The sequence below is a fragment of the Gadus morhua genome, chromosome 15 (assembly GCF_902167405.1).
Source record: "Gadus morhua chromosome 15, gadMor3.0, whole genome shotgun sequence".
NCBI lineage: Eukaryota > Metazoa > Chordata > Actinopteri > Gadiformes > Gadidae > Gadus > Gadus morhua.
In genome coordinates, this window is record NC_044062.1 from 23,392,276 (window position 1) to 23,410,974 (window position 18,699).

Sequence of the window (18,699 nt, forward strand, 5' to 3'; positions counted from 1 at the left end):
CGCGTCATTGCCGGCTTTTCTGTCACCGTTTCCTGCACGTGTGTTTACATGTAAAACACTGCGTTGGACTCGTTGTAGCCTGAATATTACTTTTGTTTTAAATATAAAAGGAGGCATACGATTTGAATAACTGAAAACAATTAAACGAAAGGGCGGGTTTGTGTTTCAGTGCCGTAAGAAACTCTGTTTTAGAACTGGAAAAAATACATGTTGTAAAATCGACCCTGTATTACGGCTAAAGAGAGCATTTATTGCAATGTGAGCAATGAGCGCGTTATTCAGTCGCTTCGGCTCCTTTGCTCGTCTTCGATTGCGCCCGTTTGGGCTCTGCAGGACCACTCCGCCTGCAGCATACCTGTACACGGTAAGGGTGTGAAATCCACACGCTGCTCCAGCTTTGGGGTTAAGTTTACACAATTACACTCTCTGAAAAACATAATCTTCACCCTGGGCAATGTCTTCAGCTTGGGTCAGAGGTGCACTACTAAAACAAATGTCAGATATGTGTTCATTCCAGTTTAAGTACAATTTACAGATATTAACATGTTGGGAACATGCTAAATTTAGTTTATCATATGTGGAAATCAAAACTGTGTCTGTGTGTATACACGGTGAGGGTGTTAGACCAGCTGTCTGATTAGGTTTACACCATAACACCGCTTAACTAGACTGCTGATAACGTTACCTCATGTATAATATAGGCTGGTTTCTAGTTACACCACGGACAAAAGAGGCATGTATGTACAGCAGGACCAGAGCGGGTATAGCAAAATGATACTGGGCACTGCGGACAGTTAATCTGCATGGAGCTTGTTTCTTTATTGGCTGCATTGCTTTGTAGTTCATGTAAAAAATATATAATATCGTGGTCAACGCATCAGCCTCATCCATGATAAAGTGTTGTTTGTTTCCAGGGCCCTTCAAAACCGATCCCTAGGTGCTCGAACCCTGACCTCAAGAAGTATAAAAATCTTCAGAAGAACTTTAAAAGAAGACTGAGAGCATCATACAGCAAGTTTGCCGATTTACAAGACGAATCATTGGTACGATTTTGGAACCGGCAGCAATTCACACTGTAAGGTTCTTCATAACTTCATTATCTTATTATTTGACAGATCTGTGGACGCGACTATGTGTATTCCGTGGGATGTGAAGGCATCTACAGAAGGGACTGGAGGCAGAGTAAGTGCATGACTCCAGAACCATGTTCTTGTTGTCTTCTACCATTCATGTTTAGTTTAGTTTTTCCTATGCCCCATACATCCCATAGATTAAAGAGTGCCTCAACGGTGCGTCCATAGGGTGATCCTCTCCCTCGGCATCACACTCTCCCAGGGCCCATATTAGATTAACATTGGCCACGTTGTGATGGGCCTCATCCGGCCGGCTCTGATGGATATGGTTCTGATGGAAAGGGCGCCAGACGCCACAGCAAACACAACATGAGCAGAATCATTTGGTTCCCATGCCAAAAATGCACGTCGATGTCCTGTTTGCCCTGTCAGGGCTTATTTTCCCGATAATGACCGGCGTTCTATACATTATCCCTTATAGGTGAATAATAGAGAATGAGAAATTGAGGCAGTGGTCCATTAAGATGTTGCTCCCGTTCCAGAGGAGGCTGAGCTGCTGCTTGATCTGGAGCAGTGCTGCCCTGGGGGGGAGGACGGCGGAGAGAGAGGGGAGTGGGCGGTCCAGCGGGTGCGTGTGTCCCCCTCAGAGAGGCACCTCGCTGCTACCATGAAGAGCTCTCACAGAGAGCAGGCCAGGTAATCAAACACAGAACACATCGAGGGGAACTACATCAGGATCTTTGATGTGTGGATTATTTTAAACATATAGAAAATGTTCTTCTTTTCTACTGGAATAAATATTTCATTGTTTGTTTGGAAATTGTAATTAAAGTCGCATAGGTAAGATTTGTTAGTTGTAAAGAGAGAGCCGGAAAAAAGCAGAAGAGGGCAAGCTTTTGAAACTAAAAAACCCAGAAGCAGTCCCCTCCGTCTCTGCTCCCACCAAAGTGTTGTTCTCCTCACACCTGTGTTTGAGGCGAGATGGATTCCCTAAACCATCAGGGAAGAGATCCTCTGATTGGTCAGAAATGAGCGGGAGCGGTCTAAAATCTAGATGCTTTCTGCCTGTGCCCAGGTGTGTGGTGGTGAAGCAGGCTGACGCGGCCACTCAAAAGGATCTCTCAAAAATCCTCTTCACCCTGCACAATGTCTTCAGCTTTGGTTAGAGATGCACTAGTAAAACAAATGACAAATAATAGTTTTTCCAGTCAAGTACAATTTCATTATAAGATATTAACATGTTGGGAACATGTTGAATTTAGTTTATTATACATTGAAAAGTGTGTGTGTGTGTGTGTGTGTGTGTGTGTGTGTTCGCTCAAGAGTGGGCCAATGACGAAGTCCTGTTCTACACGACTCAGGAGGGTCTGCGTTGCAGCCGTGTGTTTCGCTTGGACCTGAATTCCCCTGCAGCCATACCTAGGCCTGTATTTGAAGACACACAGCCTGAGTAAGTAGTCAAATGAATTGCATGTTGCATGGGGAAGGTGTTTAAAGACTATGGATTAAGATTTCGGTAGGACATACGGAGTAGCCAGCCAGAGTGAGCTACAATCTGAAAGTATCAAATCGAAACATATCCCTATGCTCTCTTCAGGCCTCCCTCCAAGGCCCTACCCCAAAACAAAGGACTAGCTCACTTGCTTTAGCAATAGATATGTAGCCTGGAAACCGGACTCATCTGCTAAGACTTATGCGTCTGGCCCTACTCCCGTTCAGACAGATCTCCAGCAGACCTGGCCCGGATTGGGCTTATGTCTGATGTGACACACGTTTCTTGTTGTTTCTGATTGGTTTTAGGTGTCTCCAATTGTGTCCAGAGGCATTTTGGTCTGCCCCCATTTAGAACACCTTGTGGAAGTCAAACATGACCTGAGAGGGTCCAGGCTAATATGTATTTGCAAAACAATCTGGCGATGTCAGACTAATATGTGTGCCTTGCTGAAAACTGCGGTCATATGCGCAGTGTGCACGCGCATGCGAGTGTGTGAGGGATTGGTGGGTTGACCCAAAGGCAGGCCTTCCAATCGGTTCATTCTGGCCAAATGAGATGAATGGTCTGAATTCCAAGCCTGTGATTGCCACATAAACCAGAGTTTTTTTCTTGTTTTTGTCACATTTAATTTATTGGTAAGTAGGTAGGTAGGTTAGACGGGGTCGTGGCAATTTATTTATGAGATTTGCTTCTAGGACAGATGAGACCTCTAGTTGCAAAGTAGCACACAATACTTGTAGAATTTAAGAGCAAAGTGAGCAGCGATCCGAGCGTTAAGAGTTTTTCCAGTTTCTCGCCCTTGTAGGAATGCTACTTAACTCATCATGGACAGCAGATATGCTAGTTAGTGAGACCATAAAGGAAGCAATAAGGCATTGAATAAGGGGTCCTTCTGATCATAAGACCGCTTGTTGCTGGGAAAAGCTGAAAAGGATTAAGTTAAGCCAAATAGGAATTTTCTATTCTAACAGAAAGGCATCATCATCATTTCATTCGGGCCGAATGAAATGATTGGATGGGCTTATTACCGGCCTGTGACAGCCAGATAACAGACGTTTTATTTGTTTGGTCAGAACATTTGATTTATATTTTCCTGTCTGAATGTAAACCGAATTCAACAATATATGACAAAAGGTCCCTAAAAGGTGTGTCTGTGTGTGCTTCCCCACCCCAGTGTGTTTGTTGAGGTGGCCCTTTCTAGAGACGGGAGGATATTAACCATCAACTCCAGCAGTAAGACGGATTCGGAGGTGTGGCTTATCAACGTGACCACGCCTACTTTAGAACCCATCCTGGTGCAGCGCCGCTTACCAGGGCTGATGTATCATGTGGAGCATTGGAGGGACGGGTTGGTCATACTGGCCAACACAGGCCCTGGGCAGGAGTACCAGGTACAACGCAGCAGTCCTGCTCTGTGAAGCCATCAAGCAGTCAACTAATGATGAGCTTTCAGCACCAGCTCCATCACCAGTGTATTCCTACTACCTACTACCCTGACTAGGGTTGCCGCGGTATACGGTATTACCGGTGTTGAGGCCAACATCGATTACTCGGTGTTGCACACCGGCAACACGATTTTTTATTTTTTGTAATAAAAAAACAAATTCAGTAAAAATGAATAATATAATTATAATTAAGAAAATTAAAATGTGTAGAATAGGCCACAGTTCTGCTCTGTGCGGGAGAATTGGCGCGCCGAGAATTGACGCGCTTCCTTACAAGACCGGTAACCAGAGCAACGCCGGTAAACAAACCCCAAGAAGCCCAATCCCTACGTGAGCTCCCCGCGCTACGGCCATCCGGAGGCGCACAGAGCTTTTGGCCGTGATATTATGATAGATAAAATTATATTATACTATTATATATAGAACGTTATAAGACGCCGAGAATTGGCGCGCTGCCAGCCGCTGTCACCGAGTGTGAGAGGAGAGTTGACGGAGAAGATGGCGGTTGACCTATAGTTTCAAAGTTAATATCGTTTATACCGGTAATACCGGTGTTGACACGAGCGTATTACTCGGTGTGAAAGTCCACACCGCGGCAACCCTAACCCTGACCCTTGGAAACCAACCAGATCATGACCTCTCATAGCGCATCCAATCAGATACCAGCTTTGTTTGACTACTAAAAACAACATAATCTAAAAACCTCTTTCTTCATTTCTAAACCTCAATGCACCTTTTCATGATTTTATGAGTAAAAGGTTCCTGGCTGGCTATATTTCTATGATGAATGCTTTTCTGGGATGTTTTCGTCACATATTGATCAGATATCACCCAATTCCTGACATTATTCAGAGTGAACAATGAAGTCTCCTTCAGGTGCTGAAGGCTCCCCTCTCGGGGCCCTCCCTGGGCTCCTGGGTGCCTGTGTACACACCCTGCCCGGAAGTGACCCTCAAAGACATGGAGGTGGTGGGCGAGCACTGCGTGTTGACCACCAGAGAGGCCAGTGGGGGGCTGGCTCTGACCGTGGTTCCATTAGCCAGCCCTCTGGGGGGATTCAGCCTACCGGTCAGTGATTGAGCACCAATGCTTCACTGGTATAGTGGTTGGTTGTTGCGTATCACTGTGCAAATCTAACGCAGCTTTCTATTTGCATGTGTTCCTTATATATTATTATCTCTAATGAAAAACCTGAGTAGACTTTATTTTAGAATGTAGCTCAAATCATTCCCTCCTGGGTGTGTGGAGGTAAATGTGTCAAAGGGGATATATCTATGTATTTTATTTTTAATTGTTTCTGGTATATTATTGAGTTGACTTGCTGTGTGTCTGCTAGGTTTAGACGTCTCTGGTTTCCCCCCCCCCCCCCCCCCCCTCCTCTAGCTCCCCCTCTGGGCCTGTTCTTGTGAGTCGCGGATACCGGGCCCCGCGGACCCCCGCCATGCACTGCAGTTGCTGCTGTCGTCTCCAGCACACCCCCAGGAGCACTTCTCTTTTCAGCCCATGGACAGGCTCCTATTGTCCCGTCCGGAGAGGGAAGGGACCCCCCCAGAGAGAGGGCGTGGTGGCGAACACGTCACCAAGCGTCTGGAGGTGCAGAGCCAGGTAAACACACTCTGGAGGATTGCTATTTCACTCATGGGCTTACAATGTGTGCATGGCAGCCTGACATCTCCGGCACCAGTACCAATGTGTGTTCGTCTTGAATCTCCTGGTTAATTTTCTAATGCAAAGGGGCGTTACCAACGGGCACAGACAGACATGACTCTGGACACAATTGGATCGACTAACCGCCTATCAGGGCTACAGAAGGTGTGTCACATCAGCAGCAGCCATCTTGGTTGTTCCCACAGCGTGCTCAGTACAGGGGTCTTATTAAACCCGCCCCCTTTTAGATGAACTGTTGTGATGAGCCCCGACCCAGGCCAGGTCTACTCGACGTCTGTCAGCAGGAGGGAGGGCAGACTATCTCTAATACCTTGACTCTGCTCTACATCTCTAGGACGGCACCAGGGTCCCAGTGACTCTGTTCCACTCCGTGGCTGCAGGGTGTCTGCAGCGGGCCCCCCTGCTGCTCCACGTGTACGGGGCCTACGGCAGGGACCTCAACATGCACTTCAGTCCAGAGAGCAGGCTGCTGCTGGATCTGGGCTGGGTCCTGGCCTACTGCCACATCAGGTAACACCAGCTGGGTCCTAGCCTACTGCCACATCAGGTAACACCAGCCCCTCTAACCCTAGCCTACTGCCACATCAGGTAACACCAGCCCCTCTAACCCTAGCCTACTGCTACATCAGGTAACACCAGCCCCTCTAACCCTAGCCTACTGCCACATCAGGTAACACCAGCCCCTCTAACCCTAGCCTACTGCCACATCAGGTAACACCAGCCCCTGTACCACAGAACCACGCTTTCACCTCTCACTTAGTAAACCCTGGGATCTCCATTCTTCCCAATTGCAACAGAATCCAAAAATAGTGTATTTGGAATACTTATTGCAGTTGTTGATGGGGAGGAGCGGCGTTTTTTTGTCCCAGTGGACTGTGGAAGTCTGGTGGACCGTGGGAGTCCGATGAACTGTGGGGGTCCGATGGACTGTGGGGGTCCGATGGACTGTGGGGTTCCTGTGGACTGTGGGGTTCCTGTGGACTGTGGGGCCCAGTGGACTGTTGGGGTCTGGTGGACTGTTGGGGTCTGGTGGACTGTGGGGCCCAGTGGACTGTGGGGGTCTGGTGGACTGTGGGGCCCAGTGGACTGTGGGGGTCTGGTGGACTGTGGGGGTCTGGTGGACTGTTGGGGTCTGGTGGACTGTGGGGGTCTGGTGGACTGTTGGGGTCTGGTGGACTGTGGGGCCCAGTGGACTGTGGGAGTCCGGTGGGATGAGATGAACGTCAATGTAGGTTCCTTTTTGTCCTCTACCTCTGACCCAGGGGCGGGGGGGAGCTGGGACTGTCCTGGCACAGACAGGCCCGCATGAAGGGGAAAAGGGCCGGTGTGGAGGACCTGCGGGCCTGTCTCCTGCAGCTCCACGCCCGAGGAATCTCCTCGCCCTCGCGCTCGGCCATCAACGCCAGCAGTGCTGGAGCGGTGCCAGTAGGGGCACTGTGCAACACGGACCCACACCTGGTCAGAGCAGTCACACTCCAGGTAAGGTGTGTGTGTGTGTGTGTGTGTGTGTGTGTGTGTGTGTGTGTGTGTGTGTGTGTGTGTGTGTGTGTGTGTGTGTGTGTGTGTGTGTGTGTGTGTGTGTGTGTGTGTGTGTGTGTGTTAAGAGAGGGTCTCTCTTTCAACCCAGCCCTACCTCCAAGTAAAATTTCAGCTAAGACATGTTGGGAACATGTTGAATTTAGTTTATTATATGTTGGAACTTTGTGTTTGTGCATGTGATGTACTGATAGTGCAGCAGATAAACGCGTATTTCAAGAGAATTGTTCAAATTTATATACAAGCATGAAATTTGGCACAGATACTCTCAAGGGGCCCCTTTTGGGGAAAAATCCAACATGGCGGCCATTATTTCAAGATGGCCGCTATTTCTATGAAATGCTCGATCATTATGTCAATCGTTCAAACAAATATTTAGGCATACCATTTTGTGAAAATACTTTTTTGGGAAAACGGATCTTGTTCCTCAAAAATTCAAGATGGCAACCATTTTTCAAGATTGCCGCCATTTTTCTTGAATCCTTACATACATTTTTCAAATGGTGACGCTATCATCAAGTTTTGTACAAATATTCTTCAAGGAACATTCTCCTGGAAAAAGGTGTGTGTGCCACTCAAAAATTCAAGATGGCCACCATTTTCAAGATGGCCACCATTTTCAAGATGGCCACCATTTCTGTCAGAGCTCAATTTAATGTGTTATGGAAGGTTTTGTTTAAAAGAGTGAACGTCATTTCACAACCAGGGCACATTGGTGATTTCACTGCTGTGGAACTCGGGGTTCGCATGGGGTTCAGTGTCAGCTGATCTAGTTTTACTTCCACTGTAGTTCTTGACTAGTAGTAATAGTATTGCTGGGGGGGTAGTGGGGCAATACATGACTTGTTCATGTATGCTTACCTGGAATGTGTACAGATCATACAGGACTTAAATGGCACTGGATGAATGAGCATTGAGCATCTTCCCATGCCTCCTTGATCTTGGTCTCCAGCAGCTGTGGGTTGCATTTGGGCATGGTGTGAGCCTACGTCGGATTCGTGTTCATGACCTGTACCATGTTATTAAGACCAAAGGATAAGACCAAAGGCATTCTATCCTTTCACACCTTTATAGGTTCTAATACTGTATCAGCCTTTCGTAACAAAGGCAAAAAGACTCCCTGAAGCCTCTCTCATCTTCAGGAAACTAAGTCAATACCCTCCTGTTCTGACTGATAGTGACCTGGAGATCCTTGAGAAGTTTGTGGTCTTGCTGTATGATCGATCAAGCACAGCTGTTAGTGTAGATGAGGCTAGACTTGACATGTTTGCCAGAAAGCAGAGGCCTTATGAAGCCATTCCTCCAACAAGAGCAGCTCTGCTTCAACACACTAAACGTGCTGCATATCGGGCAGGCTGCATATGGGGTCAAGCAACCCAGTGCCAGCCAGAAGCAGAGAGTCCTGCTGACTGGGGATGGAAAAAGCTTGGTGAACAAAGGAGGGTCTTCTGGACAGCAAATGCACCAGTTGCACAAAGTTGTGAACAACGAGCCATGTGTGGCTCAAAGTCAGAGTGCCGTGGAAGATGCAAATGTTTTAGATTGGGTTTCACTTGCACAGAACTGTGCAATTGCAAATGTGAATAAAAATTAAGTAGCCTTGCGATGGGCCGAGAGCCGTTTTCCTGATTCTGGACTGTGATGTATATGAACACCTTCCTGGATATGTTGCCCCAAATCCAACACTTGCTGACTGCCAAGCAGGGAGGAATTGGCTACCATTTTTAACAGTCTTTATTATGACTCGGCAGGGCACAACCTCTCAATCTCAGGTTGGACACTCTAACCACAAGGTCAAAAATGTGAATAGAACTTATGTTGTTTTTTTCTATCCTACCTTTTAACTCCGTCCCAACAGAGTACACTATTAAAGCAACACCCACCTTGAAAAATGAATCTTGAATTTTTGCCATTGCCTTTTTCTAAAAGTGTGGCCGTTAAAGAGTATTTTTTGCTAACATGCATGTGTGCATCAGTGTACATACTACCGAAATGGCGGACATCTTGGAAAAGGTCTCCGTTGAAAAAAGATCTATGTTGGCGGGAGTTTATATCCCTCGCAAGTTTAACTGAGCCGGACAGGTCAAAGGAGAAGAGGCAGACATTATGACTATTTGACAGAAATGGTGGCCATCTTGAAAATGGTGGCCATCCTGAATTTTTGAGTGGCACATACATTTTTCCAAAGTGTTTCTTGAAGATTATTTCTGCCTAATTGTATGCTTGCATCATCATTCTCCAATACAAAACCCTACTCCTCACCTACAAAGCTCTCCACAACCTAGCCCCCAGTTATCTCTGCGACCTCCTCCAAGAATACACTCCCTCCCGCTCCCTCCGCTCAACCTCTGCTGGACTACTATGTATCCCCACATCACGACTCACTTCAATGGGTGCCCGGTCATTCAGCTGTTCAGCACCCAGGCTCTGGAACTCCCTCCCCCCACACATAAAACAGTCAGACACCATTTCAACCTTCAAGTCACAACTCAAAACTCACTTGTTCAAACTCGCACACAACGTCTAACTGATCACTGTTTTGATTGTTTGTTTTTTTATTTATTTCTTATTGCTTATGTTTATTTATTTATTTATTTTTTCCACAATGTCTTGCTTTTTAAAAAATGTATGATGACTATATGCTCTGTAAGGTGACCTTGGGTGTCTTGAAAGGCGCCTCTAAATTAAATGTATTATTATTATTATTATTATTATCATTTGAACAATTTAAATAACTAGAAAATGCATTTCCTGCAGAAAATGCGGTGAGTGCTGTAGTACAAAGTGAGTTGAAAGTATCTTTTAATAAAGCCAACAGTTTAAGTACCATTGACTCCCATGTTAAAAAAATGAATTTTTCTTGAATATTTTTTTTGTGGCCAACGCCTTTTTCCAAAATAGTTGGCCTTGGAGAGTATCTGTGCCAAATTTCATGCTTGTATACCAAAGTCAGCGATTTTTTTACTAATCTGCTGCACTTCGATGAAATAGGATGAGGTTGATGCAAGAAGAACAGGGACTCCTGTTTCACCCACCCCTTCTCCTTCGGCATCCAGGCCCCCTTCGTGGACGTTCTGGGGACGATGATGGATGGCAGCCGGCCTCTGACTGTGGAGGAGAGGGAGGAGTGGGGCGATCCCACCGCAGACCCTCAGCACAGACTCGCCATCGCCTCCTACTGCCCCCTTCACAACATTACCCCTCAGGTTCACACAATGATGTGTGTGTGTGTGTGTGTGTGTGTGTGTGTGTGTGTGTGTGTGTGTGTGTGTGTGTGTGTGTGTGTGTGTGTGTGTGTGTGTGTGTGTGTGTGTGTGTGTGTGTGTGTGTGTGTGTGTGAGACATGGTTAATGTGTCTGTGTGTGTAACATGGTTAATGTGTGAGTGTGACATGGTTAATGTGTCTGTGTGTAACATGGTTAATGTGTGTGTTGGTACAGTGTGTGTTTGTTTGAATGTAACATGGTTAATGTGTCTGTGTGTGTGTAACATGGTTAATGTGTGTGTTGGGACTGGTGTGTGTATGTGTGAGTGTAACATGGTTAATGTGTGTGTGTGTGTGTGTGTGTGTGTGTGTATAACATGGTTAGTGTGTGTTGGGACTGGTGTCTGTATGTGTGAGTGTAACATGGTTAATGTGTGTGTGTGTATAACATTGTTAGTGTGTGTTGGGACTGTGTGTGTGTATGTGTGTAACATGGTGTGTTTGTGTAACATGGTCAATGTGTGTGTTGGGACAGTGTTACCCCTCCATGCTGCTGACGGCCTACAGTGAGGACGGCCGCGTGTCCCTGGACGGGGTCGTTCAGTACGCTGAGAGAGTGCAGCAAGCCGTCCACACACACTTCACTGCACTCCATGGGGCAGGCAAGTTTGCAAAAATAAACACACTTGCACACCAATATCTACACCCATCTAGGCACAAACATGTATGTAGAACAGGGCAAAGTGTGCGTCTTGCCGTTCACAAGGTGAGCAAACAAAGCCTTGCTGAACCTTTCAAATGTGTAATTGCAAGCAAAGCACCTTTTTTAAAGGTTAACAATGTTCTTTTTATTTTATTGTCTTTTGACAATGTCATTTCAGGTCTACTAAACAGACCAATAATAGATCAGTCTTCCCACAAGCCTGATAATTACAAATGCTTGTGTTTACGTGGTCCGCACGCACAAACCCTTGTTCTCCCGGGAGCATATCCAAGTACAATTTGGTGTAATTTCACAGTAAGTCAAGAGTTTAATGTAAATGTGGAAGTCATCTCCCAAGTGTAGAGTTAGCTCTTGGGCAGGCCGCTCTGTTCCTGGATTTCAAGATGTGTTATGCGTGTGTCAGCAAAACCCACAGACTTTTCCCCTGACCATTCTAGACGGTCTCTGTTTCCCTCTCACTTATAATCTCTTTCCAGCACATTGGCTCTCCCTCTTTTTACACCAGACTCTAATTCCCCGCCTTCCCGTTCCCAATTTAAATGCACATACACAATCTCTCGCTCGCCCTCCCTCCCTGGTAGACACACCGCCTGCCTAAATGTTTGTGCGTGTGTTGGTGCCTAATCTCTTAGCACTCTCTGGAGTCTTTGATAAAGTGCTGATGGCTTCTCTGTGTGAGAGAGAGACACACACACACACACACACACACACACACACACACACACACACACACACACACACACACACACACACGGGAGGGAGAGGGCTGATCCATTAGCATGGTAAAGAAAAAGTGTATCAGAGCAAGAGAGATTAGACGCCTCAGACTTGGAGCTGCCAAGGTCAAGACGGCAGTTGTGAAACAGGCTGTAGCAGAGAGGGAGGGAGGGGGAGCCGGTGAGAGGGAGTGGATGAGAACATGGTGGGCAATATAAGACGGGTGATTTGAGAGGAGAATGAAGATACGGTGGGAGTGAGTTCAGAATTGCGGTGGTTGGACGGAGAAAGGATATAGAGGGAGATAAGAGGAATGTCGGTAGGAAGTTAAAAGGATCGCAGCACTGAATCTATTCAAATCCCTCCCTCCCTGTTCCACATCTCCTGCCTTCCAGAATGTGAACGAGCTCCGAGGGTGGTCCTAAACGTCCAGCCGGGAGCAGACCACTTTGGACCCAATCACTTTGACTTGGTGCTGGAGGAGGTAATTGACTCGCCCGCTTTAATGGCTTAAGGAGAAGAGTCATTGGGAAGCTTCAGTAATTGCTATTATTTGTGACCCCTGTCAGACTGGAAGGCGAAGTGGAGGCGCTCGCACCGGAGAGGTAGTGGCTGAATCTAAGCCACTTGCACAGCTGAACCAAAGCTCTCTTCGGCACTACTGCCGTGTTTCCATTCACACACATAGGGACTTTAATGTAGCACACCTTGTGTTCACATATGGGCCTGCACATTGGGTGATGAAAATCATTGGATTGAACTCTACTTTACTTGTGAGCTCAGTGTTTCAGTACCTCCCAGCTGTCTTTTCCCCTTGCTGTCAGCCAACCCGGCCATATTTAAAGTAGGCCTTAGAATAATCCTAGATGTACATGTTACTCAGGGCTTCACATGATTAAGTCCTGATTTTGAAGTGGCTTCAGTAAGGTGCTTTAGAAGTGGAAAATTATGAAGTCGAATACAACCTTTCTTGGAAGCATACAAAAATCCTTCCTTTGTAGATGCAGCATTACTGTTAAAAGGGGTCATTCTCGAAATAGCTTGTTGCTTGTCATGATTGTTGTGTACCTTCTCTCCCCTTTATAGAGTGCACTTCAGATGGCCTTCCTCTATACAGAGCTGGGCCTGGACTCACCCAGGAGGAGGAGCTAGCCTCCATGGTCAGAGCGCTGTGGAAGAGACGAGCTACTCAAAGATCCACAAGGCCACAAGGACTGTGCTGCCCTGATCCAGAGTAGCTTGTATTCACTAGAATGTAATGTGATGCCATTATCCAGTGGTAGCCTTTATTCTGTAGGTTGTACAATGAACTTTTTCTTTAAAAGGTACCATGACATGCCACCAGGTGTGGTGTGATTAGCTGTTACAAGCCGAAGAAGAAAATCTGTCTCTGTTGACATCACAGGTGGGCGTGTTCACCTAGCTATGTACTGGATAGATCAGTCTACCAGCCTATCCATTGGACTGTAGCAACTGTTGCTCATCTATCCGTTACACATCTAGGTAAACACGCCCACGTGTGATTTCATAAGAGACCGATTTTTAAAACGGCATGTAACGGCTAATCACACCACACCTGCTGGCAGGTCATGGGACCTTTAACCTGAATTTTCAAACAGAAATGACTATTCTTTTTACATTAAAGTAATAAAAAAAAAAATTGAGTGCTTTCAATTTGGGTCCAGTTAAGCATTACATGTGCCTCACATCTCTTCTATCCATTGACTATTAAACAGTTATTCGCCAAAGGCAAAGTGAATAGTGGGGAATAGCTATTTCCCACTATTCACGCAGCCTGAGGTGAATAATTGTTTTAGTATATACTACACGTGAACACTCAAAAAATAATTAAGATACAACTTTTTGCCGGGATTTTGTATTTACTTTTTTGCGGTTTATTTGTCTTATTAGCGTTGCAAAGCGGGACATTTTATTATGAAAAAAATATCCCGAGTTTGAGATCTCAATCATGGGATATTGCCCATGATCCCGCGATAGCGAACCAATGAAATTGCGCCATCTTAGGAGGTTCACGTGTAGCATATACTAAGTCTAATGCCGCTTTTCCACTGCATGGTACCAGCTCGACACGACTCGACTCGACTCGACTCAGCTCGCCTTTTTTGCGTTTCCACCGCGAAAACATGGTATCTGGTACCTGAAGTGGCTGCTTTTTCTAGTACCGCCTCGCTCTAGGTTCCAAGCGGCTGAGCCGATGCTAAAAGGTGACGTCGGCAGACGGCCGGCCACTGATTGGCCAGAGAGTGTGACGAAGTCACGAGAGCGACATGGCAACCATGCTGGTAACAGCCATAGCAGCGCCGCAGCCAACATATTCCACTTCTTCAACATGCCAGCTAATAATACGAACACGAATACCATCGCATCGATGTTCTCCATTGTTGTTATGTGGGTTCTGTCCATGTGTGGGTTACGTAGGTGTTGTTTGGGTCGCGTACAAAAATACGTCACGGCCCTTTCGCGCAGCCGACCCCGCCCACGTCCCGGAGGTACTATTTGCGGTGGAAAAGGACCCGCGCTGCTACCGTGTCGAGTCGTGTCGTGTCGAGTCGAGCTACATGTGCGGTGGAAAAGCGGCATAAGTAGCCCGCCGTTGCCATGGCATCTGGTGCTAGCATTTATAGAGCAGGTTGACGACCCGCAGGTAGCAGGCCTTCTCTGAGACGAAGCAGCGCGCGTCGGGCCGTGCGTGGTAGCGCCGCCCGCTGGAGTACTGCAGCACCAGGCCCTCCCCGGCCTCGCTCGGTAGGGAGGCCTTGGGGAGCCGCCTGCCACCGGCCCCGGACGCCGTGGTCATGACAACCGTCAGCCAATCAGGGAGCTCGGCTACCGCCGACAGGTCTGTGACGGTGGCCTCTTTGCCAAAGTTGAGCAGGACGAGGAAGGCGTGGTCGAGGCCGTCAAGCTCCCGGAGGAAGGAGAAGACGTTGGTGTCAGCGTGGACGGGGCAGAACCAGCCGCGCTGCAGTGGGAGCTCCGACTGACGCAGGCGGCTCAGGAGGCGGTACTGAGCCAGGACCGAGCCGCTGTCCGCCTTCTGGGTCTGAAGAGGAATTCAGCAACCCTCATTAACTATAGGGTTTCTCTTTCTTCTGACAAATGGACTTATTTTCCTGCTAAATGTATATGTTCATTCATGCTATGGTAGTAGCTAATAGTAGCACACCCACAATTCATCGATTTCTGCCCTACATTGTTTGTGAAAATGTTTCAATAAAAAAGAAAATGTACATGTTTGGAATGTCTGACACCAGGATGTAGGTCGATTTGGGGTTTATTGCAGAGTTTGTCGAACGTTGCAAGGAGAGCAGGGGTTTCCTACTGACATGATTGTGTTGTGATGGCCGGTTTAACCTGTGAGGCCTGATGAGTGACTGCACCGCAGGTGGGCAGCATCAACCAGCCCCCCAGTCCAATCACCCTGACTCAAGATGAGGTTGCTTCAACCAGCCATCCACCACACATGCCACAGTATTTCATTGTCTATCATGTATACAATGAAGCCTATATTTTCCTCTCACAGGCTTGCCAAGTGTAAAATAAAGACAATGATTTCTAGAATTGTGGCAGTGAGAAGTGTCAGTACCTCCACGTTGACGCTGCTGTAGTCAGGATGGACAGGCAGCCAGGTGGCGTTTGTGACGTTGCTGAAGCCTGCGTTCATGTCCCCAGTCCACTGCATGGGGGATCGCTGGGGGTCTCGGCCAGCACTCTGTCACAGGAGACACAGGTCAGCCTGAGGACACTGATCCATAGAACGCTACAACTGACATAACGTTTAGACCGAATGATCATCATGTTTAGCACTAATGATCATAGCGTTAAGAATTAATGATCATCATGTGTAGTCTTAATTATCATCATGTTTAGACTTAATGATCATCATGCAGTCTTTAGTATACCAAATTAACCATCTTCTCGCAATCCTTAATAATGTCACTGTGTTCCCACTGAACACTTAATTAATGAGTTTAGACTCCCTCTTATTACTGTTGACCTATCCACCAATAATGACACTAGTGAGCGAATGTGTGTGTGTTTTTTCATTGTGTGTGTTCAAACCACTGACCGGGTTGTATTTGCCGGCCGGGTCCTGTATTTGGCTGTGTGGGATGTTAATGTTCTCCATGCCGATCTCCTCTCCGTAGTAGGTGGTGGGTGTGCCGGGCAGGGTGAGAATCAGCATGTTGATGACGCGCGTATAGCCCCGCCCAGCGCTGGAGGCGATGCGGCCGTTGTCGTGGTTCCCAACCTGGACACCGAGGAGGAAAGAGAGAGAGGGATTCATGGATTGTTGCTGCGGATTATTCTGACATGATGCCACATCGTCTTAAGTTTTGGAATAAAACAGTTTCGAGCCAATGCAAATTGAAGTACCGGTATTGGAAATCGATAAGTGAATGAGAAAGAATGGCCTGGTACTGCCAGAAGACATGTGGCCATTAGGAGGGAGAAGGACCGCCCCTTCATTCTGTATGCGTCACATATGATGTCCCACTGGTACTGGATGAGGTGTCCCCCAAACACACTCACTATGGGAACACAAATTGTGTCCCACTGGTAGTGGATGAGGTGGCCCCCACAGTCACTCACTATTGTAACATAAATGATGTCCCACTGGTAGTGGATGAGGTGTCCCCCACACACACTAACTATGGTAAATTCAGGTGTCTCGGAAATACCATTTATTGGTATTGTAATTTGTATTAAACAAACTAGCACTTCTTTAATTCAACAATAGAAATAATGACCGATAGGATATACAAGTTCATCTTAATGCTCAATAAGGCTCATATTTAAGCTGAGTCCTTTTTCATACCTTCCCGACAGTTGGCCGGGATACGTTAGGGCTGGGGTACACTAGGGTTAGAGCTGGGGTACACTAGGGTTAGGGCTGGGGTACACTAGGGTTAGGGCTGGGGTACACTAGGGATAGGGTTAGGGTACACTAGGGTTGGGGCTGGGGTACACTAGGGTTAGGGATAGGGCTGGGGTAAAATAGGGTTAGGGTTAGGGCTGAGGTACGGTAGCCTGGTCCTACCAGACTCTCGTACTTCATTTCATTTGCACAGAGTGTGGACCTACTCAATTGACAAACATTAACTCAATTGAAGGCGGGTGTCTGTTGAAATGTAAAGCTACTGGATCTGCCCAGTGCCACACTGGATCTGCCATAACCAATCACTAACGTTTGGCCGGGAATCACGTTGTGCGCAGGCTGTAAACAAACCAAACACTGTGCGTGAAGATGTCCGTCAACGAGAGCTGACTTTAAAGTCATTGTTCTCAGCCACTCCCTCTGTTCGCTGATTGGATGCAGAAAATGTGGAAGGAGAAAAACAACTAACATACCGCAGACCCAGACCTAGCACTGAAGGGAAAAATCGAGCTGAAGTACTTAGGCGGGCGGAGCCAGGCTAGGGGTACGAGGTGTGAAGGGAATTCACAGAACAAACTATTTAAAAGCGGAGCTGCTGGAGAAAGATGAGACTGTAGCATGTCTGACATTGTCTGGCACTTTATTTTGTATCTCTGGTTCATGGGATTTTATTCTGTAAATAGAGACATTACCAGTACTAGTAAAAAATGTAATATCATCTTTTATATTTTATTAATATTTTTAGGCAAATAGAATGATGGCTTGGTCTGGGAGAATAAGCTGTGTTGCCCACTTTCTTTCCCACTGTCCCACAGGCAAGGGTCTTCTCTGCAGTATTGATTTTGGATGAAGGAGGCGCTGGCACTCGCTGCTCAGCCACTGCATGTGAATTCATCATTGTTGACCTCTTGCATATAAAGTTCAGGTCTTGATGATTCAGTGGTCCACCTAAAGTCAAAGGTTTGAACCACTGGTATCGCCTACACTGCTGTGTGCCAATATGAAATTAGCAGAAACCATCTTCACCAGCATCACCCAGAACAAGCCTCTCCGACCAGCAAGGCAGGCGATTGCTTTCATTCGAGCAGGGGAGAAGCCTAAGCCCAAGCCAAGGGGGGCAGCGGGACTCCTTGGAACCGCACCGGACTAGCAGATGAAGGCCAACTTGGGGAAGCAGCTCAGATTCCCAGAGCACATTGTGGAAACCACCCTGAGACCAGACATAGTTCTGTCAGAGAAAGGCCATTAAGACCACCACAGAGGCAGCTGAGAAGGCCCCTAGATGGCTGTGGATCAAGAGGGGCGATCCGTGGGTACATGCTACTTAGACACAAGCTGGGACTTGATCAATCCCGGCTGGGTCGCCTGGGTGAAGGTGTATGATGTTGCGAGACCCGAAACACCCAATGACCCCAGGTTCCATCACTGATGATGTGTCTAAGTGCATCAATAGATGTACATTAAACTAAGACAGCTAATGTTTTTTTGTAATGGCATTCAAATATCACAGACTCCAAGAACAGCATTTGTCTGTCTGCAGAAATAAAAGACAGAATTGGCCCTCTAGTAAGCATATGACTTTTAAACTTAACTTATGGTTACATCTATTGAATTGAATGGATTGATGGAGGTTAAGGGTAACTGACCACCCAGTTGGGCCACCGTCCAGCGGGCATATTGCTCATCCAGAGCAGCACCAGATGCTGGACCCACAAGCCACTGGGGTTGCGGGGCAGGTCCAGGAGGTAGAAGTTAAAGGGGAAGTCGCTCTCTTTAACCAGCGGGCTACCATAGTACATCATGGTCTTGTCCACCTCTTCGTGATCATACGACTCTGTCACCATGAACCTGATGGAACAACAAAACATTTCCTTTTTTAACAGACAACTTTAAAAGCATTTGGGGGAATTTGAGAATGAATCCTATAAAAGCTAAA

General features: G+C 47.0%; 2 protein-coding genes across 5 annotated transcripts in view; one reads left to right on the forward strand and one right to left on the reverse strand.

Annotated features, from left to right (window-relative positions):
* On the forward strand, positions 1-13,566 carry prepl (prolyl endopeptidase like). 4 transcript variants are annotated; one of them, XM_030378353.1, is made up of 16 exons: positions 1-364; positions 915-1,043; positions 1,116-1,182; positions 1,616-1,769; positions 2,149-2,234; positions 2,397-2,523; positions 3,743-3,959; positions 4,890-5,081; positions 5,397-5,618; positions 6,016-6,191; positions 6,944-7,160; positions 10,274-10,423; positions 10,958-11,084; positions 12,259-12,347; positions 12,433-12,468; positions 12,950-13,566. In XM_030378353.1, the coding sequence occupies exons 1-16, from the start codon at positions 266-268 to the stop codon at positions 13,013-13,015; spliced, it is 2,154 nt and encodes a 717-aa protein (XP_030234213.1). In that variant the 5' UTR covers positions 1-265; the 3' UTR covers positions 13,016-13,566. The 4 variants fall into 4 exon arrangements, with proteins under 4 accessions (XP_030234213.1, XP_030234216.1, XP_030234215.1 ...); XM_030378356.1 differs by having other exon boundaries at positions 3,743-3,818; XM_030378355.1 differs by lacking the exon at positions 12,433-12,468.
* Positions 13,133-18,699, reverse strand: part of slc3a1 (solute carrier family 3 member 1) — a 19,826-nt gene continuing 14,259 nt past the window's right edge. The window contains exons 7-11 of the mRNA XM_030378358.1: positions 18,410-18,611; positions 15,954-16,136; positions 15,471-15,596; positions 14,463-14,927; positions 13,133-13,915 (exon numbers count right to left, since the gene is read on the reverse strand). Coding sequence (XP_030234218.1) covers positions 14,496-14,927; positions 15,471-15,596; positions 15,954-16,136; positions 18,410-18,611 — 943 coding nt within the window. The 3' untranslated portion in view covers positions 13,133-13,915; positions 14,463-14,495. The remainder of the gene's footprint in view (positions 13,916-14,462; positions 14,928-15,470; positions 15,597-15,953; positions 16,137-18,409; positions 18,612-18,699) is intronic.

Bases quoted from the DNA above. Each gene is read 5' to 3' on its own strand.
- prepl (XM_030378353.1), top strand. From the start codon at position 266: ATGAGCGCGTTATTCAGTCGCTTCGGCTCCTTTGCTCGTCTTCGATTG. The intron at 2,235-2,396 runs GTTAGAGATGCA...TGTTCGCTCAAG, and splicing joins GCACAATGTCTTCAGCTTTG to AGTGGGCCAATGACGAAGTC. The intron at 10,424-10,957 runs GTTCACACAATG...GTGTTGGGACAG, and splicing joins TTCACAACATTACCCCTCAG to TGTTACCCCTCCATGCTGCT.